This window comes from Clupea harengus, chromosome 17, assembly GCF_900700415.2.
Source record: "Clupea harengus chromosome 17, Ch_v2.0.2, whole genome shotgun sequence".
NCBI classification, from domain to species: domain Eukaryota; kingdom Metazoa; phylum Chordata; class Actinopteri; order Clupeiformes; family Clupeidae; genus Clupea; species Clupea harengus.
The window spans coordinates 14,726,112-14,754,111 of NC_045168.1; the positions used below are offsets into that span (position 1 = coordinate 14,726,112).

The 28,000-nt window shown below is 41.2% G+C and overlaps 3 protein-coding genes across 3 annotated transcripts; all 3 read right to left on the bottom strand.

The window, feature by feature from the left end:
- Positions 1–5,542: 5,542 nt before the first annotated feature.
- On the bottom strand, positions 5,543–10,925 carry eif1b (eukaryotic translation initiation factor 1B). The gene is made up of 4 exons (XM_012839665.3): positions 10,711–10,925; positions 9,147–9,310; positions 8,688–8,789; positions 5,543–8,239 (listed from the first exon to the last, which is right to left on the bottom strand). The coding sequence occupies exons 1-4, from the start codon at positions 10,739–10,741 to the stop codon at positions 8,195–8,197; spliced, it is 342 nt and encodes a 113-aa protein (XP_012695119.1). The 5' UTR covers positions 10,742–10,925; the 3' UTR covers positions 5,543–8,194.
- A 1,068-nt stretch (positions 10,926–11,993) lies between these two features.
- zgc:163022 (putative ferric-chelate reductase 1) lies at positions 11,994–16,822 on the bottom strand. Its single transcript, XM_012839656.2, has 16 exons — positions 16,750–16,822; positions 16,388–16,580; positions 15,946–16,079; positions 15,616–15,713; positions 15,409–15,514; positions 14,861–15,055; positions 14,237–14,338; positions 13,975–14,116; positions 13,703–13,813; positions 13,458–13,573; positions 13,271–13,357; positions 13,036–13,127; positions 12,814–12,872; positions 12,463–12,600; positions 12,317–12,342; positions 11,994–12,200 (listed from the first exon to the last, which is right to left on the bottom strand). The coding sequence occupies exons 2-16, from the start codon at positions 16,578–16,580 to the stop codon at positions 12,111–12,113; spliced, it is 1,689 nt and encodes a 562-aa protein (XP_012695110.2). The 5' UTR covers positions 16,750–16,822; the 3' UTR covers positions 11,994–12,110.
- A 1,845-nt stretch (positions 16,823–18,667) lies between these two features.
- On the bottom strand, positions 18,668–27,934 carry riok3 (RIO kinase 3 (yeast)). Its single transcript, XM_012839664.3, has 13 exons — positions 27,537–27,934; positions 26,889–27,004; positions 25,770–25,912; positions 25,330–25,437; positions 24,845–24,954; positions 24,477–24,620; positions 24,069–24,196; positions 21,914–22,096; positions 21,438–21,597; positions 21,025–21,105; positions 20,426–20,515; positions 20,133–20,240; positions 18,668–19,677 (listed from the first exon to the last, which is right to left on the bottom strand). The coding sequence occupies exons 1-13, from the start codon at positions 27,570–27,572 to the stop codon at positions 19,573–19,575; spliced, it is 1,512 nt and encodes a 503-aa protein (XP_012695118.1). The 5' UTR covers positions 27,573–27,934; the 3' UTR covers positions 18,668–19,572.
- Between the last annotated feature and the right edge of the window lie 66 nt (positions 27,935–28,000).

Below are 28,000 nucleotides of genomic sequence, written 5' to 3' on the forward strand. Positions count from 1 at the left end.
CTGTCTGTGTGGTCGACATATGTGTGTGTGTGTCTGTGCATGTGTATGCATATGGCTATGTGTGTGTGTGTGTTAAGTGGGCATCAGATGGATCTGGTCGTCTGTGGCTGACAGCGTCAGAGTGGACAGATGACGTTCAGCGGTAAATCACTGCTGGTTTTCTCTCCAGCACCTGTCACCGTGCTGGCGCTGCACTGCATGGGGTCCATCGCTCCCCTCTCTCCTCATCTTCTCTCCTCCATCGCTCCCCTCTTTCCTTCTTCTCATCTTCTCTCCTCTATGATCTTGCACATTGCACTCTTGTTTTGCACATTCCTGCATAGACTGCACAGCTCCTTCACTTCATATTCTATAAATATCTTTTAGAAATGTTATATTTTTTAATATTTGTTTTACTTTTTACTTTGTATATTTTGTATATGTTGTTTTTCTTATGTTCTGTAGTACTTATTATGTTTTTATGTTTAATTTCTGCACAAATATGGCAAAACAAATTCCTTGTAGGCGTAAACTTTTTTTTAAACGTAAACAATTCTGATTCCTCCATCATTCTCCATCTTTCTCTCTCCTCCCTCATCCTCTCTTCTGACATCACCACTGTCTGTCTCTTTCCACTCTCCTGCCTAACATTCTTCTTTCTTCTCAGAAGCCTTCCATCCAAATACTAAAACTTAGCCTATAAAGAAGTGTACTGCTTATCAATCAATCAATCAATCAATTCAATCTTATATAGCGCTTCTCTATATACCCGAAGTCGCTTTACAGAGTCCAGAGTCCAGTTGTCATTCATACACAGTCATACCGGTGGTGGTAAGCTACCTCAGTAGCCACAGCTGCCCTGGGGCAGACTGACAGAAGCGTGGCTGCCAATCAGCGCCAACGGCTCCTCCGACCACCACCAACATTCATTCATATTCATACGATGCTTATATTTGTATATAAAAAATGAAGGACACACCATGGTTATATATAAGTTTGTTACTGAAAACTATCTATACGTGAAGGTCCTGGTGTACTGGTAATAGCTAGTCAAGGACTTAATACATTTGAACAAAATAAATGTTGATAAGGCATTTTTCTGTCTTTGTAGAACATGATCTCAATCTGCATAAAAACAATGGGATGATTTATTAAAGTATTAATTCTATGCAGACCTTTCTATCCATAAACAGGTGCAACGTTTGTGGCATTTGTTATAAAGGGTTACTTGCACTGTCATTACATTGTAATAACAATGATGGCAGACACACAAAAACATATACATGTGTGGCCTTCAGAACAAAGAGAGAAAGGCTAGTAAAGCTGTGAAGAGGAGACAAATGTTGCCACTCTAATTTTCTTAAATGGTGCAGTACATACTTGACATAACACTTCCACTCCAGTTAGTGGTTGACCTTGTATTGAAGGCCATTGCGGCATTTCTGTGTCTGTTATTTTTATTTTATTTTTTAGAAACAGCACTTATACCTTGCTGCCTGATTAATGGGAGTTTCTTTCTGATTTCTCTCCTAATTAACCCCAGAGCAAAACATTCTCAGCTGTAACTGGGGAAGGTGGAACACAGGACACAGCTCCAGGTCAAGCACACCGGTGACCGCATGTCCACAGTTCACCTGTGTGAGTCTTAAGTCATTGCAGCAAGCTCTTTAAGAAATGTGAGTGGGGTGAAAAAAAACCTTGTACTTCGTTTCATACCATCGCGCCATTACCACCTCCCTTGTCAATTAACCTTAAACATGTCAGTCAGATTGAAGACGCGAGGATAACATCCTGACATGGCATATGTGGCTATGTGCAAGAAATCCCATATGGCTCTCACACTCTTCTCTCCTCACACAGGCAGAGCCGTCTCCACCTCACATCTAAAAATGGAACGCTGAAAGGAACATATTGCAACAGCACCAAACCCATTCTCTCTCCCTGGCACGAGCCATGCCAGCGAGTTTGGGCCAATTAAAACACACAGTCCCCTGCCTCCACTTTTAATTGAGGATATTTGAACACTATTAGCAGTGGAGAATGTGTGCCGACTTGGAAACTTGGACTTCCTGCCTTTATCCTCTCTCTACCCGTATCTCACTCTCTGTGCAAATACACACAAAGAATTGCCATGTCCACATTCACACATGCCACTGACGATCACCTCAAACTGGCAGGTGTGCTCTTCACCATGCAAGTCATACTGTTTTCACACAAGTGAACTGACACAATCAGTGAATAAAAAGAAAGTGGAGCACCAGTGATGGACAGCTACATTTATCCAGTGTACTTTCACTGGGTTCTATACATTTAGAAAAAGGCTTTCTTTCTTGTGTCTCTCTGTGTGACCATACTTAATTGACTTGTTTCTCTTAAACACATGTTGCACATATACAGGGAGAAGGAATTTAAATAGAACATTACGGTAAAACATCAACTGTCCTAAATCACACCTTGTGTAGGCAATGGGTAATCTAGACAGGCTTTATCGGCTATCAACAGCACAGTGCCATCTGCTGGGATCCAAGGGAAGGGCAGGAGAGTTCATTTAAACAGACAGCCTATAATTGATACTCAGCCAAACACTCTCCATAGGACCCTGCCCTCCTACCTCACCCTATGCTCCTAGCACTACCCAGGAATGGGTCTGTGCCAAATATACTTTGTGCTCTCAGTCGCACACAAGAAAACTCCTTTCATTTCAATCATGGCAGGAAAACACATGACAGGCGTGTTACTGGTCACAATACATTGGAGAGCAGCGTGCTTTGCTACATTTCCTGTGGATGGGAGGCTAGCCTTCAGTGCTGGAATCCTGTTCCTCAGGGCTATCCACACATGGCTCACTGCAATCTCTTCTTACTCTTCTACGGTGTTGTAAAGAGTTTACTATAGTCATTCATTCAGTCACTAATGGACAGTGGCAAAACCAGCCAAGCCAATTTTCTTTTTTCTGCACTTTCTGAAGGGCTGTGTGCATGGTGCAAGCCAGAGAGTGAAAGATATGCATTTTAAAACTCTACTTCATAATAAATCAAAAGGAAGGCTGCGGAGGTCTGAATAACTGATGAGTAGAGAGATAAACAAGTTGGTGGGAAAGTGACAGGAAAATATTGCACAGAGCTGATCAAAGAGTAACAAGGAAAGGAGATCCAGATGTCTGAATCTCAATGAGCAACACACCTGCACCTGGTAAGCACATCAATTAATAAGCCTGCGATTATTGTTTGGTACCTTAGCTTCTTCCAACGTATCTTGTTGAGATTACGTGCTATGCATCAAAGCACTGATTTGCTTTAGGTGTAAGTCAATATATCATGCAAAAGTGGATCATTTGAAAGTTGAACTTAAATGGGTATATCAGAGAATATGTGATTTTTACAGAGGCTGAAGCTGTCTAATCACTCCCCCTGCTGGTTGGTTTCATGGACAGACTACACTAAAAGGTCAAATTGGATAACGAAGTGTCAAAACCATAACCAGTGGTAGACGTGAGCTGACCACCTATAATAAAAGCACCAAAAGGCGGCCTTTGCTATGGCAGAGTGGCATGAGCGGATATTTGTGGGTAGTGAGTGGATGGGTGGGAAGCAATCAAGTTTATAAAAAAAATAAAAAAACAGCAGCAGCTGGTTGGCCTCTGGCAAAAATTGAACAAAATAACAGAATCCACTGACTGCCAAGTCTAGCACTCGATTCTGTTGTTTTACCAATAGGAAGCATGCATATGCATGACCTTTTCTTTTTCTTTTTGTTTGTTTCTTTTCACATAGTATTTACCTTCACCACAATTAACATTCTATTACGCTCATCTCCATTTTCTCCTCCATCGTGGCCTAATGTCAGGTGCGGGAAACTAAGTTTCTCTCCTGTAAGTTGTACTAAATTCAAAGAGTCGACTCCAAGAAAGTCCTTGTCGTTACAAATGCAGCGTACGAAACAAACAAACATAGATGTAAACGGAGGGGAAAGCCTGGCAATGAATCGGAGGCATCCATCATTAACTCCGCAGCAGCTCCCGTCTCCCGTGCCTTCTTGCCGGAATTAATTGAGTGGCACGGAGAGGACGCCGGGCAGCCTCAGGCTCCTCTCACTCGACCGTCTGTTCCTGAAATCTCCAAGAGGTACGGGCAGGAAAATAGCTGACACAAACAAACACACACCCATCCAGCCGCCCAGAGTCTGACTGGAGTAGCACATACCTCACCACACCCGGTGCAAAACGCACCGATTCTTTTCAGTACTGGGGCATCTTCGGCCCCTGCTAGGGAAAAAAAGCTCTTGGTTTGGCTTATTAGTTCAATTTTCTAAAAATGTATGTACATTCTTCCTACTCAAAGAGGGTTTTAGATATATATGAGACACTTCAATATTCAAAGTATGTGCTAAGAAAAACAAAGGATTCCAAATCCCACTTAGTGGCGACATATGGCCTCGGTGAAATTCATAACTTATCCTTTCCCTTTCCATGATGGGCTATATGCACTTTTTTTTAGACGACAAATCAGCTGACCTGGTTCCAAATGCCTAACCTTTTTGCATATCTAAACATTAAAACTAAAGGCACGTTGTCTGCTGACCCACAGGCCCCTGTAAGGTGGGACAGACTATGACCACTGTATGTCTGTTTTTACATCCTGACAGAACCTAAATATGGCCAAGTGACTGAAGAGATCCTTCATTTGAACGCCGGTTACAAGGCAGGTGAGCATCATCCCCTGAGAAGAATCCACTGAGAGCATTAGTCAGATCCACACGTTTAAACAGAAGGATGGCAGAGCAACATCCCCATGCCACAGCAGCTCTTCCTCAATAGCATACAGCTTCCCACTGAGATTGGTTCAGTCAGGTTGTGGTAAACTATAGCACTACCTCAATAGCATACACCTTCCCACTGAGAGTGGTTCAGTCAGGTTGTGGTAAACTATTCTGAGAGTGCAATGAGGACATACTGTACTTCCTGATGGTTTGAGGGCCTAGTAGAATGATATACTAAGCAGCACTGTTTCACTATGTATCCGTCATATCCACTTGTTCACGTATATTAGTAATACATGACATACAATGAAATCTGGTTAGACTACATATGATACAGCAGGCTTAATCAAACACTATGCTTCAGTTTAACCCTTTCACTCCAATTTTTACACTTTCACAATAAATGTATTTCCTCAACTTCGATCGCATTGTTTTGCACTAGGCCATGAGGTCAAAGGTGAGAGAGACAGACACACCCAGACAGAGAGCTTCTCTCGCTCAAACTCAAACGTCCCGCTAAAGGCTGCCCCCCCCCACAACTCACCCTGTACCAGCGGGACGAGGCCAGGGCTAAGGGGATTAACGCGGGGAACACAGGTGGCAGCCAGCGCGAGACAACCGAGGAGAGGAACGCCAGCGAGAGCCCAGCCATGGCTAGCAGGTCTGAGCTGAGAGCACACGGACGGCATCAGAGCCACCTGCATTCATTTAGAGACACAGCATGCACCGGGGGCCTGAGAAGACCCCAAATCTGGCTTTTATTTTGACTGGACCAAAATGAAAACAGGCTAATGACCAGAGACAATTCAGTTACCTGTTTTATTTTATTCAGCACATAGTTTAACAACATGATGCTCGAGTATTAAACTGCTGTATCATTAACAAAAAAAACAAAATGTATTCTCATGCACTTCAAAAAAAGGTCAAAGGAGGAATATCACATTGATCATGTTGTCATTTGAAAGTCATAAAACAAAGCATGACACAAAAGTTTAGCAACTACTGTCTGAGAGAGAAACTGTCACGGGTGTTTGAACATAATCCAAGTTATTGCTAGGCTTAAAGAGTAGAATGTAAGCATGCAAGGTAAAAATACCACAAAAACCTGAAGCAGAATCTTCTAATTTGGTTCATAGACAGTGTTTCACTGCATAAATGAGATAAAGAGGGCCAATACAAATTATGACCTGAAAATATTGACATTTGGACAATATGAAACTTCCACTGCTTTTACTCTTATGTAACAGTCCTCAGAAAGAATCTAACCACCGGAGAAGTTGACATGGCTGACTGATGCAGATTAGGCACAACATGAAGGTCAGCAAGGTTCTGGAATGCCCTGATACTTCCCCTGGAATGTCACCATCAACTCAGACATAACCTAAAAAAATATCACCCTCCATTTGAATTGAGGCAGCTGGATCATTTTCATCACTAGAGAAGTGTTTCTTTTTGCAAGGAATCAGTCATACTTATTGCACGACTGCACTGTCACGACCACAATGGCAACACTATTGCACAATTTGGTCCATGTGATGATAACAATTATTGCATTGTTCTCCGGACAGGAAAGAGCAGTGTTCTCATGTGTTTTTCCATCCACACACGCGCACACATGGGCTTTGAATAAGAGGCTTGCAAAATACAGTACTTTTTCGACCACTGCTCCGCCCAACCAATTTACTCGTAAGTGATGGTTTGTCTTTCTGCTCAGGATGTGACGTGAACAGCCATGGTTAAGTCTGCGTCTCCACTACCTCTGATCCTACAAAAACTCACTGATGTTACGTGGAGCCCAGCATGCACTAGTTCTCTGGAATCTCTGGAAGCTCTCCCTCACTTTCTCTTGGGCCCAGGCTGACCTTTAGCTTCATCTAATGACCCTGTGACCTCTGCTCAATGATGAACATAGCCTCAGTGTTAACAAACAAGCGCAGACAGTCCAGAGAGAAAAGAGAGAGACACAAAGAGAGACAAACACATATGATCAAGCATTTCCAAGAGGTCTCTGGTTGTACTCAATGTCAATAATGGAATAAAAAAAGCAGCCAGCAAAATATGATGCACCTTATACAGTAAACAGAAGCGAGTACAACCCTGTGCAATGTCACTTAAATGAGAAATGATTCACGACGATCACCTTACAGTAACCACATTACTTTTAAGTTGAACAGTAGGGCATTTTGCTCTTAGGTCAAATAAAAAAACGAGATTTAGATTTATTATACTCAAAATACAGGCTCCGCAGTCCGTCCAATTCTCCTCAGCATAGAAGCGTTGCACACATGTCTGGAGAGAAGCTCTGCCATTCGTCAGAGACCATTTTCAGCTGCTCTTTGCTGGGGGGGTTGTGTTGCTCTACCTTTCTCTTTAAAATACCCCAAAGGTGTTCTATGGGATTCAAGTCTGGACTGTGATTTTAGCAGTGTGCTTTGGGTCATTATCATGCTGAAATATTCCTCTTCTGCCAAGCTGCTGGAGACTGGGAGTCAGCAAGTACTTTGACATATCCACCGGCATACATGGTGGCATCTATAAATGCTATCTCCAGAATGCCTTTTGTACTGACGCAGACCCATATCACACTTTGACATCCGTGCTTCACTGTCGAGACTATGCATTCACTGTGGTAGTATTTAAAAAAAAATTAAAAAAAATCTGAATTCCGAAAAAAGTTAAAGGTGTACTGACTTTTGTTAAATTTAGTTCCTACTGTGGGGCCTGTATTTTAATATAGTAAATCTAAACTGTACATTTTTGGTTTTACATTAGAGCAAATACCCTACTGTAGCATTTGACATTGAAGTGAAATTGGACAGGGGTGTACTCACTTCTATGGTATACTGAATGGCATAGTTAAGAGGAGTCATTACGCCCACTGGTTTCCAATTGCCTACATTAGCTCAGTGAAAAGCCAAATAAAATCACATTAACCTACAAAATAAAAGTGTCTTTTCATCCTCCTAAAAATGCCTGGCTTTACATCTATATTATCTGTTTGACAATTCTGTCAATATGCACAGCAGCAACATTTGCCTTGAACGATGAGCTGTCATAAATTAAAAGACTTCACCCCAACCGCTGTGGATGGTCAGTGACTTAATAACACCTAAATTAGCTATGAAAAATGACTATGGTTTCAAGCCACCATGGTGGAGCAATTGCAGAGCAGCACCATACCCAAGCCCCCATCCCCTCTCCTATGTCAGCTCATAGTGGAGGAGAGAGGAGGGGCTGGGGTAACGAGAGCCAAAGAGATCGGAGTTGTTGTTTTTTTGCATTAAAACACAATGCCATTGCACTTTTATTGCCGTTCAGAGGAGTGCATCAGACATGTTGCTAAACTTAAGTTGTCAACGCATTGTCAGTGTGAAAGCCTGGGGAGGGGAGGGGAGGGGAGGGGGAGAACGGTAGTAACAGTGGCACAGCCCTGGGTCCTGAGGCCCATGGCATCACTCTAGAACCCGTGGACCTTCAGCTGCTCCTCCTTCACAATGTTAATCTGCAGCAAGGGAGGAAAGGAAGGAGGAAAAAAGAAGAGAAATCTTGTTAAGAAAAGTTAAAGGGACAAAAGGGTCAAATTGAACACCTCATGATGACTATTACATTCTACACTTGAATGTCTGCTTTAGTCACACTTCATTTAAGGTTACTTAAACTGATTACTATTACTTCCACACTTGAATGTCTGCTTTAGTTACACTTAATTTAAGGTTACTTAAACTGATTACTATTACTTCCACACTTGAATGTCTGCTTTAGTTACACTTCATTTAAGGTTACTTAAACTGATTACTATTACTTCCACACTTGTCACACTTTTAAGGTACAGACTGACAAAGGGACCCAGGGTGGAGCCTTTTAATGTGGTGCTCTAGTCACACAGATCTGTATCCTAACGATGCTAGTGGTCTAAATACACACAGGTTAGAACAGGTAGAAAAGCTCACCTCCATGAGGAATGTGCAGATGTTTTTCCTCTGGTCTCCCTGCAGCTGGATGACCTCCCCGTACTCAGGGTGCTCGATCACAGTGCCATTGCAGGCAAATTTCTTTTAAAAAGACATCACAGACACAGTTAGCCTCTCACTGCATGCAACTCCTTCCTCAAGTCAACACTCAGCACAGCTAAAGCTCAGCAATTTAGTATAGGCCCAAAGAATCATTAAGTAATCTTTTTGTTAATTTGTGCAAGCCGTGTACAAATTGAACAATGGCCATGAACAAACAACAGTGAGGTCAGACTGACCCCTTGACCCCAGGCTTAGTGTGTGAGCGTCAGCCAGTAAGCTCAGGCATGCCTTTGCTTCCTCATATGACAGTAAGCCTTAAATGCACCTACAGAGGAGACAGACAGGATTATGGCAGTGAATGCCCTCAATCCAGAGCCATGTGGGCAGAGGTGTTACCTTTTTGAAGGCCTTCACCAGTTTCTTCTTGTCGTAATCATTGGCGATGCCCTGGACAGTGGTAAGCGTTTTTCGGCCGTTCCGCTGCTGAATCCTGATGTGGATTTTATCTTCGGTCCCTGCCGGGAGTAAGTCGTCACCCTTGGTTGCATCAGCAAAGGGATCTGGAGAGGGGCGAGACATACACCAGATTATCAAAATGAAAAACGAGCTTCAAGGTTATTATGGGTTATTATGGAGTGAAAGTCATAACACAACCGTTTTTAATCCATTTGAAGTTATTCACGCAAATGTCATTACTCACGCCTATGGCATAATGCATAGGGCATTTCACCTTTATAATATATTACCACACCGGAAAGATGCATACACAAAGAGTGAACAAAAATTGAGAGAAATCTTCGTTTAAAGCATAGACATTGGAAGAGTGGATGCAGGGATTTTCTATTTTCGCATGGCCTCATGTTCTGTTTCACACAATTTATTTTTGAGATATAAGACCATAAAAGTAGCAAGCCTTCATTAAGAAGCGTCCTCTATTTCAAGTAGACTACGAATATTTGCACCTTCAAGGGTCTATGATTTGCCTAATGACTTGATTTTGCACTTTTTATTAAAGGATTTGATTAAGGTTTCATGATTGATATGTGAATGTGTGACATAGGCTAAGTCTCTATGTCATAATAATAAAGATGCTTTGTAAACAACTCAGTATGCTTTTATTTTATTAATAGGTGTATACTTGATTTGAAATTAAGCCTTGAGTCGGGCTCAACAACAAGCCTGCTCAGTGCAGTTGCGTTGCAAAGCGCTGTCCAGGCTAGAGCACCACGAAAGAAGTGCGAGGAGTAAAGTAGTCTATAGGCCTAACGTGCGATGGGTGAAGTAGTACATGCCCCATGCAACCACCCCCCACCCACAATTTACAGCACCCACTCCCAAAAAGTTCCAACGTCCCTGCATGAAACCTTGATAAAAAACCCTAGTACGGTGTCGGGATAGCTTGACGGCGGTACAAAGTGGGTACAATCAGGTGAAAAATGTAATGCAACTGGTTATTCTAACATCATCTATCATGTCAGCTGTCATATTATATATATATATAAACACACATCTTATTACTTTATAGCTTTACATTTAAATAGCTAGCTATCCAGTATTTCTAGGTCAACTCTAGCTAGCAAACACAACAAAACAGCTAGCATACCCCTTGCTAGCTGAAGGATAATTGGATGACTTGCATCGACGAAGCACACAAGCTAACGTTTCCGAAAAAAATGGTAACTGGCTGGTAACAGCTAGCTTATGCATATGTATTGTTCTATACTGGGGGAAATCGGATAGATATCCAAGTTAACGTTCCAAGCAGAGAACTGCTCGCCTTAACTTACACAAAGCTTCCGGTTTCATTTACACAATAAGCTAGCTAGCGCTAACTAGCATCATTCGTCTGGCCAGAGCCCGGCTTTGGTCTGGCTAACATTGTGTTCTCTCCAAAACAACACAAGGGTCTTTCTGGACGACGTTACCCATTTAGCTTGGTGGCTAACGACCACATACTTACCGAAAGATTGGAGGTTCTGAATAGAGGACATGCGATATTAGGACGATAACTTTGAGGAGATGAAAGGATTGGCGATATGAGCCGCTTTTTGGGCGTTTATAAGAGCTCCCTGGATTGAAAATAAATTTAATCTGAGGGGTAACGGCAGGGAAACTGCTGTAATGTCCAACCAGCCCGGAATGCTCGGATCGAATGCCTACAACGTTGCCATACAGTACTGCCACCTACAGCAACGGAATGGAATAACCATGGCGAAGTACAGTCAGAAACTACCCCACTGATCAAAATCACAGACGAGCCTATTTGAACGGGATTTTTTTTCTTGATTACACGGACTTCGCGTTTAGTCTCATTGGTTATCACTGAATAATGTTAACATTTCAAGATACATAGTTTGTTGCGGCCACTGTTTCATTGTATCCATTTTGAGACACTATTCTCTGTGATAGCATGCTGAGAGTCTGTGATTGATTTTCCACTAAACGACACATAAAATGCACTGTTACAATCGCATTGTTGTGACGAGTTACCCTGGGGCAACTAATAGCTTATGATTGCATTTTCAGAATGTCCTAATTCCCACTGTGCCCACTATGGAGGACATGCAGTGTGCTTCCATAGAATGTGGTAGTGATTGCGTTTTGAACCTTTACATCGCAAGATATTGGCTAGTGAAGCGCTAGCTTTTGCATTGAACTTGGTGGTGCTACTTAACAAATGAGTATTCATGAGCTAGGGTCATGCATAGGACAACCTTCCAGAAGCATTTTGTAATTTTTGACGAAATGGTTGTTGAGTATATTGCCCAAAAAGGGCTCTGAGCCTACCCCACTTCAGGTGACATTAGCACAAAGGGACACACCCACCTAGGGACACTAAACTTATATTCTGTATCAGCCATGTGGGGTTACAATCATGCAAAGTTTCATGTGGATGGGTGAAGTCTAAGTTTCAAATATAGTCAGCCATATATCGGCGGAAAAAAAACAACTAACAACCCAAAGAAAGGAAGCAACAAAATAAGCGACATGGTAGGAGATACATACATTTACACTATATATATATGTATTTAGATATATGTATATACATTTATTATAGCGCTAGCAAAGCAAATAATTCTGCAAATAATTCCGCTTAATCTGCTTAGAACCAGAACCAATGTTTTCAACATTTTCAGCATCTTTTCAACTTTGTAACCATTTACGTTATATTTGTTTTTACATTTTATTTTAAGTACAACAATACAGACGCTCAAACATTATGGTACAACACCAACTGTAGTTTATTAATCATTTCCTTAAAACAAAATTTGGCAAAATTATATAAACTTGATAAATTGACAAATTGATAGAGTTGCTTAATTCGTTTGTTTTGATCGTAGACTGCTGCTTTGGAGATACCTACGTCATTCCAATGCCAATCAACAGGGTAATGAGAAAGGCCAGATTGCCCAGGAAAAACACTGTCAGGAGAATCAATTCAATGTTTACCTATAGGACAGAAAATAATTTGGAGTCAATCTGATAACACTTGTGATTGCAAAAGTAAACATGCTTATAATCACACAAGTACCTCTGCAACTGATACATTTCCAATGAGTACTTACTGATTCAAAGACGACTCCGTCTTCATCTATAAGGATACAAAACATCAGTACATGTAGAATTATGTTAGTATAGAAATTAAATAGAATTAAGTAGAAGTAAAACCACTCTATGGTTCACTAAACAGCAAAGAGCTGTGGTACCTCACCTTTCTGTCTCCACCTCATGTGTAGATCTAGCAGGGCAAACAGCAGTGCTTCCCAGGCCACAAACCCTCCCATCACCTTCTGCATCCATCCCTCCTGGGAGCTGTCAACCAGATACAAGCCTGTAAAGATGGCTGCCACTGGGGAGAGGGAGGGAGAGGTGGAAAGATGTTTAGACCTTTATGTTCATCCGTGTTCTTTTCAGTCACTCATCCATGACACCATTGGAGTACAAGCTACATCAACGCCACTGCAAAGATGTTGATATTGATTACATTTAATACAATTCAATTTAAGGACATGAAAATTCAATACAACTCAAATAAACGGTATGAGGCTAAAGCATATCCTACCTGACAGGCCTTTGATTGCGACAGCTGTCATAGTGTGCAACCAGTTGAAAACAAATCTCCTATAAAAAAAAGAAGGGTGATGAAGGAACATAAAATGGCAGCTGACTACAAAATCATGTTATGTGATTTTTTTGTGTGATAGAATCAGAAATGTAGGACACTAATATTTGAGAAAAGAGAGCACATTCCTTTGGTGCATGATCAAAGTATTTATATGTTTACCACTGGTGTTGTGGCCCACAGCGAAAAAAGGCTCCCAAAGGCTGAATAAAGGCCAAGATCATGACCAAACAGCCAAGTACTGGATGTGACCCCTGTGAAAACACATGCAAACCCAAGTGCACATGCATACATTGCAATTACAGATTTAAAAAAACTGCCACCTCCTATCCACATTTTTGTTTGCTTTAATTTTGTGTAACGGTCATTTGAAGTTCACCACAGATGTCACACTCACCCCACTCCAACCCTTCACATGAGAGAAAGACAAGATGAAAGCAATGATGGTGGCAGCCACGGAGAGGACCATAAGGAAGACATGAGCCTGAGGAGATACAGAGACAAAGGCTAGTACCTGTTTCATTATTTTAGTTTCATTACTGTCATATTTGTCTGCATTTGTGGAACTTGCTTAATGAGCTCACCAGAAACCACAGATCTTTACCCAAGCATCCTCTTCCCTTGGTGACTGCCTTCAGATACCGTGCGATGAGCATGCCAAGGCTTCCTGTTGTCATCCAAGCGATTAGCATCAATGCACCTGAATGAGAGCAGAACATGTCAAAAGGGATCCCCTTTAAAAACCATTAAAAGCCTAAGCAAATATCATTACATACTGTACAATCACTCACTGTGTGCTTTGATCATTACATACTGAACAATCACTCACCGTGTGCTTTGATGATTTGAGGTTGCTGTGATTTGGTGACAACTTGAGGTCTGGTGATGTCAATTTTTTGTTCACTGATAAATACTGACCTTCTGTGATACAAAAGTTTACCTGTTGATGCCAGGGAGAATTGTATGCATTACACTGACATTTATATGATTCAGTTTCAAACTGACTGAAGAAACTCATCATCATTCCCGCAAATAGGTTAAAATTCCTTGAAGTTGATTTTGCTGCTGCAGTGTTGCAATGCTTAATGTCTGATCCCATACCATTTGATGTGAGGCCATAGGCGAACATGATGTAGTAAACAGATCCAACTCCATTCCTCTGGATGGCGATAGTATTCTTGGATACAAAGGTACAGCTGATAACTCCATCCACAAATGATGTTTTAATGTGCGAAATGTTTTCCTTTCAGGAGGTAAGCAGACAAGACTTCCATTTGAATAAGCCATCCTTCTGATTTCCATGGTCTGTGGCTATGTACATTCATCACTGTTATAGGAAATCAAAAAATGACAAGAGAAGTACCAGTGGCAGGATTGTTGGAGCCCCTCTTCCTGTAGAATAGGCATGCTGTACTTGAATGCTACTGTTGCTATCCTTTCCGCATATGTAAATATCATCATTTCCCTAAAAACACATTTTGAGTACAAATCACACAAAGCACTGAGTTCAAAGAATGAAAACATACAAATGTATTTCATCTTCCTATTTTTAGGAACAATATGTCGGATAACAATTTCACTCATTAACAAGTTATTATCTTACAGTCATGTCTAAAATATTACATGCACGAGTTACATAATATAAATGGAAGAGAAGATAAACAATCTCTTCAAACATGAGGTTCCATCTGTCATTTTCTGAATAGCACGGTAGCGTTAAGCATTTAATACTAATTCATGAGAGAGTAATAACACAGTACTACATCTAAAGCAGTTACAATCAAATATTGTTTACATCCAAGATCAAAGCAAGTGAAATGTCCCAGGTATGTGTTTCAACTATTAACTAAAGCCTTACATGATGAGGTAGACAGGAACATTGTGTTGAAGTACAAAATGCTCTGCAAACAATGGCATGAAGAGTACAGCAAACATCTATATATAGACACATGTTCGCACAAAAACATATGGCTGGTTATGATCATACCATCTGCTTATCATCAGAGAATCCAATAGAGATGTACCCTTCTGATGCACCATATATCTCAAACTTCAGTGACGAATCAGTAGGTGCTTCATGGACAGACATGAAGTAACAGTCAGAGCTGCTGGCGGGGTCACAGTTTTGGGGTCGGCTAAAGCAGACCTTACTTCCTCCACAGCCAACACTGGAGACTGGTTCCTATTAGAGAGAGAGGCATACAATGAGACAGACAGAGCACATTCTCACATTTAACACAACTGAGTAAAATCTTGGTATTGCATTCCACAGTATAATTAGACAGTATATTAAGTATAATTCCACAACAGCATCTAACTGTGAAATCACTTTATCAGCTTTATAAAGATGCTTTATCAACTATTTTCCTTATAAACGGTGTAAAGGAGTGCAATAGCTTGCATACTCAGAGCTAGTTTCTGAGGCCTTAAATTATTGTTGTCATTCAATGGAGCCCCCTCACCTGTCTTATTGAATAATAACAGCAGCTAATAAGCACAACATAAGTCTGGCTTCAGCAATAGGCTAATGCTTACATTTGGATGTAGAGAGGGTAAGGGGTTGGAGATGGAGGTGTTGAAGACAACCACTGGACTTTTGACCCCAACCCAATAGTTAGGGTAGTTTTGTACAAACGTAACACTGGAAAATAAGTAGAATAATCGTCACTGATTATGGCCAAGTTGCAGAATTGGTAAGATTCCATGGCATCACTGACAAAATGTGATGAAAGTAGCCATCACCTGAACTCTATGTCTTTGAGCTGACCCGACTGAGGAGCCCTCCATTTGCTTTCAATCGAGTTTTTTTTCGCACCAGATAAGTGAGAAACGGCTGAGTTCTACAGGTGAGAAGGACCAAACATGTTGTTAGTAATAGCAGAATGAAAAAAAAACAGTAATCACTGGGCTCCCTCCCACTGAACTGCTTGTTGTAACTACTGTTGTATTTTTCATAACAACATTACTTGAACTAGAGTTACTGTTTCAAGGTGACATTACATGTGTGTTATGTATTCAAAACCATAAACTATGTGTATCTTTTTGGACTTTGAGCACTGTGATGACACATACAGAAAGTCCAGCACATTCCAGAAGCCTACTCTCTGCTCCCAACACAGAGAAAGACCCCACAGGAGACCTCCCTCCAACTTCTCTGGCTTGCAACAGGAAACCCTCGAATGGTACTGATTCTGCCCTGAGAGACACTAGAAACACAATTCCTTCAATTATGTTCCGTTTCTTTGAAGAGCTAGAAAACAAATTGGCAAGCAAAAGCCCTAAAATATCTTGACAACAATTTACATGAAGTACTAGGTTAACAAACCACGTAACAGCACATAGGAAAGTACAGTGGAATATTTGCTTTAATTATTTATTTATTATTTATCACGTTGCACGTATAATAGGCTGTCTTTCTCTCTGGTTTAGATTATAGCCTGCACTTAACTCACTTTTTTCCACCACGATCATCACGTTCTAGACTTTTCTGACTACAAAAGGACATGATCGTAACCTGTGATTTCGTCTCCTTCGCTATATTGGGTTCCGTCTGTAGTAATGGTGTACGGTGGAGGACTCGATGATGAGTTTGTGCCCTGGTGGAGTGGTATCATATCATCGCAGCTGTCTGTCACTAGACCTGAACGATAACCTAGTACGAGTACAGGCGCACAGGCAAGGAGGACCAATAACGGATAGATGCGCATCTGAAAAATAAGGCGTCACATTATAACATCCATCGAGAATGTTTTGCAATAGGCTGTTCCTTTCTTAACCAAGAGAGCTACGAACCATTACAAATAATCTAAACAAACAATGTATATTAATTAAGTCTATATACACAGTTACAACTGGCAAAAAAGATGATAGATGTACCTTTGCATCACGTCCCAACCAAGTAAGCTTACCTGGAAAGAAAACAGCGCCTTTCCCCCCAGATAGTCATACGAGGTTGTTGTGGGCGGGGCTAACCAAATTTACACTTGCAGGTGACTCAGGGAATCTGAATGGCCTGGACCTTTACGGTAAAGGTGCATGACCATGAGCCTCTGTCAAAGTCGGCAAATGTCTAAGTATTTTTAAGTAAGCACACAGAGCTCGGCTGGAAGTGAACTTCAGCCTATTTACAAAAAGTAGGCTAAAAAGGCAATAATAACGATTATAAAAAGCTGGTGTAGGCTGCTAAAGTAGGATATTATCTCAGAGCTACTTGGTCAAATTTCACCAAAAAGAACAGTGACAATAATCACTCTCCTAGCAAAACTTTTAGGAGGTTTATCACTTGTCACTAAACCATGTAGGCTACTTGGAATAGGCCTACCCCCAGGATGATCACTGGTACACACAATCAAACAATAAATAAATACATAAGCAAATTAACAGAATAGTACGTTATATGAGGGGTTAAAACACACAGGGTTTAAAACAAACACATTCATTATCAGGTCCTCTCAATTTCTTTTCCATGAACAGATGGATGGAGAGAGCTGCCCTCAAAAGAAAGAAAGAAAGTGAGGGAGCAAAAACAGCAGTTATTTGACTGGTAAATAGTCTCCAGGTGATGAATATTGCATTCAGTGATGTGCATAAGTAGGCTAGAAACCCCATCAACACTTTCTTGGTGGATTTAATTTCCATAGTACAGATTACTATAAACACAAATCTAATGTATTTCACACTTCAATTAGGCTCTCCTTCTTTTCTTAGCCATGACTGATAGTGTGCCATATGGCTTGTGTAATTCTTTTCTATAAACCCTGTGAACACACCCTTCCTTGAAATAAATGTCTCCTGGGTAACAAGAGATACGGAACACCCTTTAACTTGTCATAGCCTGGAAAAGAGAATATAAACCTAAACCTACCATTGTAGAAATGGAATGTATAGACTAGTACAATATGACCACACACTGAAGGCCGATGTGTCCTGACAACAGTCTCTGAATCTTGCAGCTTTGTATAAATCTGATAAATGTGCCATTTTTTAAATGTTGTCAGGACCTTGGTTATGAAAACTAAAACCCTTACGAAACATGACAGGTTGGTGGCACCTTTTTCTGCCAAACTATGACAAACACGGGCCACTGTGTTCTGGCAAAATAGTTAATAGGAATAAACTGTAGGTCTGAAATTAAGTCTGAGTCTTGTAGCTTTGTATATCTGCTAAATTGATGATACTTTATATATTGTCCGGACTTTGGCTATGAAAACTAGAATCCTTATGAAACATGTCTGACAACCAAACTATGACAAACACATGCCCCCCAAGGCCACCATTGCACCTACACAAAGAGTGTTTTCCTATGGCTACCTGGGAATTTGTCAGCTATCTCGCCCCAAGAGAAAAACACAGAGGTGAACCAGATCAGTTTGCGGTTACCATGGAGATCTTGCATATGACCATCAACATCGAGCTTATGTTACCTGCTTCTTTTTGTGTTATGAGCTGCAACTCTCCTCCCATCTGCCACACCTATTTGCCTTTAGAATGAGAAGGATCTAATCCACTGGAGTCCATACTTACATCAAGAATAAGCTGAAAACATGACCTGTCAAAATTGCCCAGTAACTTTGGTCACCAGATCTACCATAAAATAGCCAGATATCAGCAAGATCTTGTATGTATGTTTGTGAGTTAAGTTAAGTGTATAAGCTACTGGATGACCTAAATTTCCTTCGGGATTAATAAAGTATCCATCTATCTATCTATCTATCTATGATCTTACTGTCCCATGAACATGAATGAAGAATGTAGTTCAAATGTATAGGCAAAAACAAAAGACGCACAACAGGGATTAAGTTCAGCAGTTTTAATTTAGTAGTTGAGCAGCTATTAGTATCAAACACTCAACACCCCTTCCACACTGCATTCTTAAATAATAGGAAAATACAAGCTTACATGGCTGGCTAGCCTGATTCAGTTACATGCATGCTGAATCAGACATGTGAGAAGTACCAAACACACAACCATCAGCCATTGGTAAGACAAAAGCAAAAAAAATATTCCATCTTTAAAGAAGGGAATACGTGGTTATATGCAATTCAAAACATTTATGAATTTATTTTCATCACACAGAGTAAACAGGTTCACAGGGACCACACATGCGAAGCAAGCCCTCCGCTCTCCAGTAGCGAACTCCTTTGGATTTGTTATTCTCACATACCACTTTGAGGCAGAAAGGAAGGCATACCTGGATGAGTGTTCCATTCTGGAATCTATGCTTCTACTAGGCTGTACAGGACATTGCATATTAAATGCTTACAGGAAAAAGCCGCATTCAACAGTAGCCAGACCACCTGATAAAACATTTAATTCACAAGGACACTATGATGACGACTAACAATTACATGTTTTGCCTTTTTAATTCATTTTCTAAGTTCAAACCAAAAAGCAGTCAGATTGACTTCACCCAACCAGAGTTATGCGCCAACACTGGCTTGTTACATACAAATGCTCAATTATAACATAATTATGTGCGAGACTGATGTGCGGCATTTTTTGTGAGTTTGCGGTCTTTCTGACATTTCCATACCACTCAACAACAACAACGACGACAACAACAGTAGCAGTAACAGCAGAGTGGCAGTAATTGTTGATAGCCCCTCACAGCTGTCCTGCTTACTGGCGTATCCAGCACCTCAACATGATAAATGACAACACAGTATCACTGTGTCATTCAGCACCAAAGTTGCCTTGTTGCTAGATGTCGCTCTGTAACAGAGGCGGCCCCTCGTCGCTGGTGGGGAAAGTCTTCTTGCTGCGCTTTTGCACATGGTCCTCATTCCTCTTCTCCATGGCTTCAATCTATGGGAAATGAAGGAGCATAAGCCAAGGACATCATACTCATTGTGGTCACTATTGGGGAACTGACCAGAAGACTGTAAGACTGACCACTCACTGTACGAGTACCATAAGCCAAGGACATCATACTCATTGGGGTCACTATTGGGGAACTGACCAGCACATACTCATTGGGGTCACTATTGGAGAACTGACCACAAGACTTTTCTTCTATACTATTTTAAATTGCAGCTGCATAGAAGGGAGAGTACAGTATTTTACCACAGACTAGTTACTGAATTTTCAAGGTCCAAACTATGTTACTCTTTGAACCTCTTCTCACAATTACACAACCTCAAATATTATGCTGCATCGGTTTTAACTGTTTATGGTTTGAACTGCTTGTACCTACAGTATCTAACAATCACAGAAATAAAACATCCCACACAAACCCCAATAAACCATGGTGTCATTCTGACCTGAGCCAAGAAGTCTGCCTCGTTGTCTCCATTAATCTGTAGCCCAGACACAGCATTGAAGAGCTCGTACACATCCATGGCGTCTGCCACACCGGCCTTGCCAAAGAACTACATCACAAAAAACAGGAGTCACCGTGAGTAAAACATGCACTTCAAACTGATAGAACCCAGCACTCCTTTAAAATGTTCCTGACAAATTCAAACATATGCTTCATGCAACAACATTAGGTTCCTACAGTATTACAAGTGAAACATGGTGTGAGGAGAGGACAAGTTTAGATTGAATGCCTTACAGTGGAGATATTCCTGCAGTCACGAAACAGGAACTCAAGTCCATGGGGATGTGTAGGCTCCACAGACTGGCTCACATCAATCATCCACACCTAAAAAACATGATACATTCAGATCAAACAGACAGGTAAACAGACAAACAGGCTAACTGGAGGTAAACACCCATTGTGTAAATAAATCTGAAGGTTTTGTACGTGAAACTGGGAAAAAGAAGTGAATGGTATAAAATGTGAGCGAAATGTGTGTGGGAACTAGGATAATAAAAATAATAATAAACTTTATTTGTACAGCACGTTTCATGCAAAACAATGCAGCTCAAAGTGCTTAACAGCAAAGAAATGACATGCACAGTGATCCATATTAAAACAAATATATATATATATATAGTGCAAAGTCGTAGCTAGTTAAAGGCTAAAGGTGAAGAGGTACGTTTTTAGTTTTCTTTTAAAAATGTTTAGCGAGCTGGCTTCCCTGATATCTAAAGGCAGTATGTTCCATAGCTTTGGGGCGTAATTGACAAAGGCTGCGTCCCCGATTTTCTCTTCAATAATTAGCAACAACAAGATGAAGGATAAGCAGCTGGCTAATAGCACTGACTCACCTTCCCATCATGCCATAGTATGTTGTATTCGCTCAGATCAGCATGGACAAGGTTGCACTCCTGATACAATTGTTGCATCATCTAAAAACATCAGAAAAACACAGAGGGACACGTATGTTAAAACAATACTGAAGAACACAAAGCACAAAGCTATTCTTGTAGTAATACAAAAAAAAAAAAAAAAATGTGAAACAGGATTTGTCTGAGTAGTTTTAAATGTGTCTATAGTGTTATATATACTACAGTAAAACTGTATGTGCCCTCTAACAGGCAACAACAACAAACAGCTGTTCCACTGTATTTGCCCATGGGACAGTTTCCTGCTAACCTAATTAAAGCTCTAAACTTAGGTACACAATTGTAATGTGAGCATGCCGTGTTACTAGAACAACTGTCTGCCACAAGCCACTCACGTCCAGTACTTGGTAGTAAGCCTGCTTCATGTCCTCACTGTTCAACATGGCATCCTTCAGCTTGGGAGCGGGCACGTGGTCATGACCAATGAAGGACAGCACCAGGATGTGCTTCTTCAGGATCACCACCTCTGGGCACAGGATGCCCGCCTTCTTCATTCTATGGGAAGCAACACATTTATGAACAATTAAGCCATCTTAATACTATGCTAGATGCTACTGGTTTCCATCTTATTACTATGCTAGATGCTACTGGCAAAGAAGGTAACTGTAATGAGGCTCAGTTTGGGATTTGAAGTTGAAGCATGATAAAAGAATGTCCCTCCCAAGAGGAGCTCTCAAATGACTAATGATTAAAATCACCACCTTTAAAATGTTTCAAAATCGGACGAGATGTTCCAATTGTTTCTATAAACCATTCAACAGCAATGCTATTTTCAACTGTACATATATATACAGACAGCAGATCAACGCACCTAGCCAGGTTGTGCATCTCCTTCTCTGCCCAAAGACGAATGACCTTGCGGGGGTTCAGCTTGCTGAAGCGGTCCTTGAAGCGGTAGTCATCCTTGATGTACTTGTCCCGGTTCTTGAACTCATTCAGTGTGGTCTTGAAGACCTTGAGCACGCATTCCTCTGGAACGGCTTTCTCCTCCATGCTGAGGGCAAACCATAACAAAACAAACACATTTTTTACATGAATCATTTCATGAATTTTAGTTATTAATGCTATTTTTCAGTGTTATAGAAGCTTTAAGGCTTGAACGAACATGCAAAAAGTTATTTAGCAGGGCGAGAGCTTTGATGATTATTTATTATGCCACCTGCATATTTCAGAATAATATATTGACGTTTATATATACAGTACTGTGCAAAAGTTTTAGGCAGGTGTGAAAAAATGCTCTAAACTAAGAATGCTTTCAAAAATGGAAGTGTTAACAGTTTATTTTCATCAATTGTTCATCAATTAACAAAATCCAGTGAATGAACAGAAGAGAAATCTAAATTAAATCAATATTTGGTGTGACCACCCTTTGACTTCAAAATAGCATCAATTCTTCCAGATACACTTGCACTAGTTTTTGAAGGAACTCGGCTGGTTCCAAACATCTTGGAGAACTAACCACAGATCTTCTGTCGATGTAGGCTTCCTCAAATCCTTCTGTCTCTTTATGTGATCCCAGACAGACTCGATGATGTTGAGATCAGGGCTCTGTGGGGGCCATACCATCACTTCCAGGACTTTCTGTTCTTCTTTACGCTGAAGATAGTTCTTAATGACATTGGCTGTATGTTTGGGGTTGTTGTCCTGCTGCAGAATACATTTGGTGCCAATCACACGACTCCCTGATGGTATTGCATGATGAATAAGTATCTGCCTGTATTTCTCAGCATTGAGGACACCATTAATCCTGACCAAATCTCCAACTCCACTTGCAGAAATGCAGCCCCAAACTTGCAAGGAACCTCCACCATGCTTCACTGTTGCCTGCAGACACTCATTATTGTACCGCTCTCCAGCCTTTCGGCGAACAAACTGCCTTCTTCTACAGCCAAATATTTCTAATTTTGACTCATCAGTCCAGAGCACCTGCTGCCATGTTTCTGTTCCCCAGTTTCTATGTTTTCGTGCTTAGTTGAGTCACTTGGCCTTCTTTCCATGTCGGGGTAGAGCTTTTTGGCTGCAACTCTTCCATGAAGACCACTTCTGGCCAGACTTCTCCGGACAGTAGATGTGTGTACCTGGGTACTACTGGTTTCTGCCAGTTCTGAGCTAATGACACTGCTTGACATCTTCCGATTTCGAAGGGAAATAAGCTTGATGTGTGTTTCATCAGCTGCATTAAGTTTCCTTGGCCGACCACTGTGTCTTCGATCCTCAACGTTGCCCGTTTCTTTGTGCTTCTTCAAAAGAGCTTGAACAGCACATCTGGAAACCCCTGTCTGCTTTGAAATCTTTGTCTGGGAGAGACCTTGCTGATGCAGTATAACTACATTGTGTCTTGTTGCTGTGCTCAGTCTTGCCATGTATGACCTTTGACATGAAACGGTCTTCCACAACCTCACCTTGGTAGTAGAGTTTGGCTGTTCCTCACCCAGTTTTAAGCCTCCTACACAGCTGTTTCGGTCTCAGTTACTGACTGCGTTTCAACCTACATGTGAAATTGATGATCATAAGCACCTGTTTGGTATAATTGGTTGATCCTACACCGCACTATAATCATATGAAATCCCTGTCTTTGTGCAAGTGTACCAATAAGAATTGATGCTAGTTTGAAGGCAAAGGGTAGTGACACCAAATATTGATTTGATTTAGATTTTTCTTTTGTTCACTCACTTTGTATTTTGTGAATTGATAAAAATAAACATTTATTGTTTATATTTTTCAAAGCATTCTTAGTTTACAGCATTTTTTCACACCTGGCTAAAACTTTTGCACAGCAGTGTGTGTGTGTGTGTGTGCGTGTGCGTGTGCGTGTGCGTGTGTGATATATATATATATATAGTGTGTGTGTGTGTGTGTGTGTGTGTGTGTGTGTGTGTGTGTGTGTGTGTGTGTGTGTGTGTGTATATATATATATATTTTATACGATGATCGTATCAGGGGAAACATTCTAAAAACATTCTCACCTGCCCCCATTGGCATGGAACACCACAGACTCCTTCCCTGTGCTGATGCAGCCATTAATGGTCTCCAGGATCCCAGCATTCACCATCTTGTACATCAGCAGCCTAGTCTTGGGGTCCACTGCTTGCTCCTGAAAAACAGAGCATTACGGATTGATTACAAACGTGGAATATGACATTACTTCATCTATGCAGATTGATATTTGTGTTAGTAAACTGGATGGAATACTAAGATCCTTATTTATAGGCAATGCTGACTAAAAATAAAGAGGTGAGGAAATACATGCAACACCCCAGCCACACACACACAAAACAACAACAACAACAACACTGAAGTAGCTGTGGCCTTAGCTGATATTTTACAACACAGTAAAGTCCCAGTTCTCTGGCGAATCAGCAGCAGGTACTCACAGCCGTGGAGTGCTCTTTCTTCTCATGCAGCCGGGCACTGCGGCGCTGCTCACTGTAGCAGTGCTGCTTCAGAGCATTGTACACCTGGTTGGAGAGCTTCAGGTCCATGCCCATCCCATCGCCCACCTGCACCTCTGGGGCAAACTAAAGAAAAGCGGACAAATATGAATATATACATATGCATACATACAGCATTCAAATATGAATATATACATATGCATACATACAGCATTCAACGAGAACAGCAAAGTCCTAACAGACAGGCAGCATATTGCACTTAATCTCATACATGAGCACCTGTATAACAAAGGAGCATTCAACACAGGCACACATTAGAGGACATTAAAAAACAGAGCAGAAATTCTCACGTTATCCATGCGTGCTGTGTTCTTCCTCCCACAAACCACCTCGTCGTGTTTAGTGGTGATGTTCTTGCCCTTGCCAGTGAAGCCCTTTTTGGGGGTGGTGGTTGGTTTATCTACAGGCAAGGACAATCAACAGATGGATAAATGCTTACCCTAACAAGCGTCAAAACTATTGAATACAGAAGATGAGGTAAGAGGAGGTGAGGGAGGTAAGTTTCGATTCAACTTTGCCATTGCACAGAATACAAGTACTGAGACAACGAAATACAGTTCAGCATCTAACCAGAAGTGCAAAAAAAGCAGAAAAGTGCAGAGTATGTGCATATGTATAGTGGTAATGTATAAATAAATAAGATATACACAGTATGAAATAAGAGATATGGAGTATGAACAGTATTGACAGTATAGCAGTAGTAAGACTATGAACATGAGCAGCAATAGCAGTAGGTAGTGCAGATGTGATATAAGTATATGGTAAGAGTTTATACCAGCTCGATAGGGGTCGTTTCGGGTGTCCTGCCAATCAACCTCCTCCTCAGAGCTGTTGCTGTCCTCATAGGGGTGAACCATGCGGTAGTTCTCAAAGGAGATGGACACTGTGGACACAGAAGAGGAAAAAAAATTACACACTTTGTGCTTACTTTCGGCGCATACTTTTTGATACCAACTCATTGTATGACTGAAGATCCATCAGTGACAGTTACCATTCAACAAAACATCTACGCTCACATGTTGGTGACGTGACAGAGGTTTGAGTTGTGACTAAGCTGCAATCATGCGCTTGGATTGTGGAACAAAAAATTTAGCACGTTCATGGGTTGTTTCATATATCTGGGCTGCCACTGTTTCAAAAACAGTGAAACGCTGTTTCCTGGCAGAAAGGTAGACTATCTATAATGCTATATCGGTATGTAGGAATGGAGGCCACCTTTGCTGTCTCCATTGAACTTCTTCTCCTCTCTGCGCAGCTGTGAGTCAAACTCCCTGTCAAACTCCATCTGCAGCATCTGGGCCAACATCAGGTCACTGTCTGTCTCTGCCTCTGGAGAGGTCACGAGTTCCACATCCGCCCTGATGAAACAACATATACTGAGAATATAGCAATCCTCTGACCTTTGATACTGATCATCAGCTTGATAGATTGACAGCTACAAAAATTAAATGAACACGGTCATCTTGAGTGTGTGTATGTGTGTGTCTGAGATTGGAATTAGTACCCGCTACATGTGAGTGAATTTGTGAAGTGGCGGGTGGATTTGATCAACTTACCTGCCATGGTGGCAGGTAAACAAAGGGGGCATTTAACAAACATAATTGGCGCGATTGAATCGTTCCGTGAAAAGGTCACCTGAATTGTCAGGCAGCCTACCAAAATAGTGTTGCTACTTACTACATGTCAGGTAAAAGTTAGCTATGTCTCCTCCTGCCTCTCGACCAATCAAAGCCGGAGGGAGCTTCCTTATTAATCATTCGATCATTCATTCATTCATTTACAAAGTTATAAGAAGTGGAGAAGGGTTCGACAGTGGGGTGTTACGTGACTGGCTAGCTAGTTTTCGCTAGTCAGTCAGTGTTCTGCTCCCACTGTCAGGTTATCAAGGACCATAATGCCTCCAAATACTACAAGGAGGTGATCTGCATCATAAAAGGAGTTGGCTCCAGAAAATGGAGAGAGGTGTGCGTGTGATCGTATTAGTTCTCTGATTTATGGAAAAGTTAGTTACACACAGAAGTGCGATTACAAAATGGTGGCTGGTGACAAATCCGAGTGGCTGATTTTAGAATCCACTTTGGCTGGTGGAAGAAAGCATTCATTTCCGAGATCTGAGTGTGTAAATACAGTGCCCACTTTTAATGTTCTCTAAGCCTATTAGTAAGGAATGAATAATGTTGTCAATATGGTAAAAATGGATTTAAAAAAAAAAAAAAAAAAATCTAAAATCTAGCCTGTAAACGTTTCTTCGTGCTGGGCAAGTTCCTCATTGGCTTCTGGTGGCTAAAATGGGACCATGAGAATTTGACCCTTACAAAACTGGTGGTGACTCACTCTGAACAAGTTGGGATGGCATTGCCTTCCTCATCCAGTTGCTTGGCCAGTTGTTCACTCATTACGTCAGCCAGGGAGCATGGGGTCTGAACTGGTTTCGCAGCCCCCCAAGGACTCTACATGACATAGGAGAAACGTGTGTCAACAGTAGCCTGTCTAATAGGAATCGCAAACGGAAGGGCTGCCTTGCAAAACACGGGATTAAAATGGTCACAAATATAACTTAACTAAGGTCAGGCGCTAAAGAAATCGCTTGCTTGCTAGCTAACTAACTACCTAATAGGCTAAATCTTACAATATTAAGGCTACTCGTAGCAAGATGACAAGCCAAGTGATGCGGTTAGCTAGCAAACTGACGGGACGGCCAGAGCCAGCCACAACAACAATAATAACGTTAAATGGCTGACAACTTGGATTTTAAACAAATCTAGCAAAATTGAACATTCAACGACTTATGCTGAAGAGAACTGTCTATGGCTAGTAGCCTAGTACCTAATTAGCCAAACAGCTTGAGGCAGGGTGAAGGCGAGTTAATAACTAACTTTACCTAACAAGCCTGATAGGATTCACATCTTGTTAGCTTGCAGGCTATGCTCACAGTCGAACAGTTAATGTTGGCTAGTATCTAAGCACCAGTTAGATGCTTACCTTTACTTCTTTGGAAGAGACTTCAACTTGATCCATATTTGCAGTGACAGGTTGTTTGAGGTACTTTCAGGTTATCAAGTTATAGAAAGTTCGACGTCTATTTGGCACACGGAAGCGTCAAGGCGTTTGCTGATAACGTTAATTAGCTTGTACTGCTAGCAAAAACAAGTGCTAAGGACTTTCGTTAGCTGAAAATAGGTAACGTTAGTTATAATACAGGGCAGAGTAGTTCCCTTAATAGGGCAAAAACGACAAATCAATCACGACACGTGATATAATATAAATATATGTCAACGTCACTGTTAAAAACAGTATAAACGATACTAAAATACCACCGATACGGTCGAGCGAGTAGCTAACTCCAGTGGCTGAAGTCGTAATAACGTGAAGAAAGGCGAGGACCGAAGGAGTCAATCTATGAGATTTTCGGTGACAAACTATGTTAGTACCGCCATCTACTGGTA

Bases quoted from the DNA above. Each gene is read 5' to 3' on its own strand.
- eif1b (XM_012839665.3), bottom strand. From the start codon at position 10,741: ATGTCCTCTATTCAGAACCTCCAATCTTTCG. The intron at 8,790-9,146 runs GTAACACCTCTG...TCTTTTTAAAAG, and splicing joins TGGTGAAGGCCTTCAAAAAG to AAATTTGCCTGCAATGGCAC. The intron at 8,240-8,687 runs GTGAGCTTTTCT...CCCTTGCTGCAG, and splicing joins TCTGCACATTCCTCATGGAG to ATTAACATTGTGAAGGAGGA.
- zgc:163022 (XM_012839656.2), bottom strand. From the start codon at position 16,580: ATGCGCATCTATCCGTTATTGGTCCTCCTTGCCTGTGCGCCTGTACTC. The intron at 12,343-12,462 runs GTGAGGTACCAC...GTATCCTTATAG, and splicing joins CATGAGGTGGAGACAGAAAG to ATGAAGACGGAGTCGTCTTT. The intron at 12,201-12,316 runs GTAAGTACTCAT...TCTGTCCTATAG, and splicing joins ACGGAGTCGTCTTTGAATCA to GTAAACATTGAATTGATTCT.
- riok3 (XM_012839664.3), bottom strand. From the start codon at position 27,572: ATGGATCAAGTTGAAGTCTCTTCCAAAGAAGTAAAG. The intron at 25,913-26,888 runs GTGAGTCACCAC...TTGTTTCATCAG, and splicing joins GCCATCCCAACTTGTTCAGA to GGCGGATGTGGAACTCGTGA. The intron at 22,097-24,068 runs GTGAGAATGTTT...GTTTGCCCTCAG, and splicing joins TTCCATGCCAATGGGGGCAG to CATGGAGGAGAAAGCCGTTC.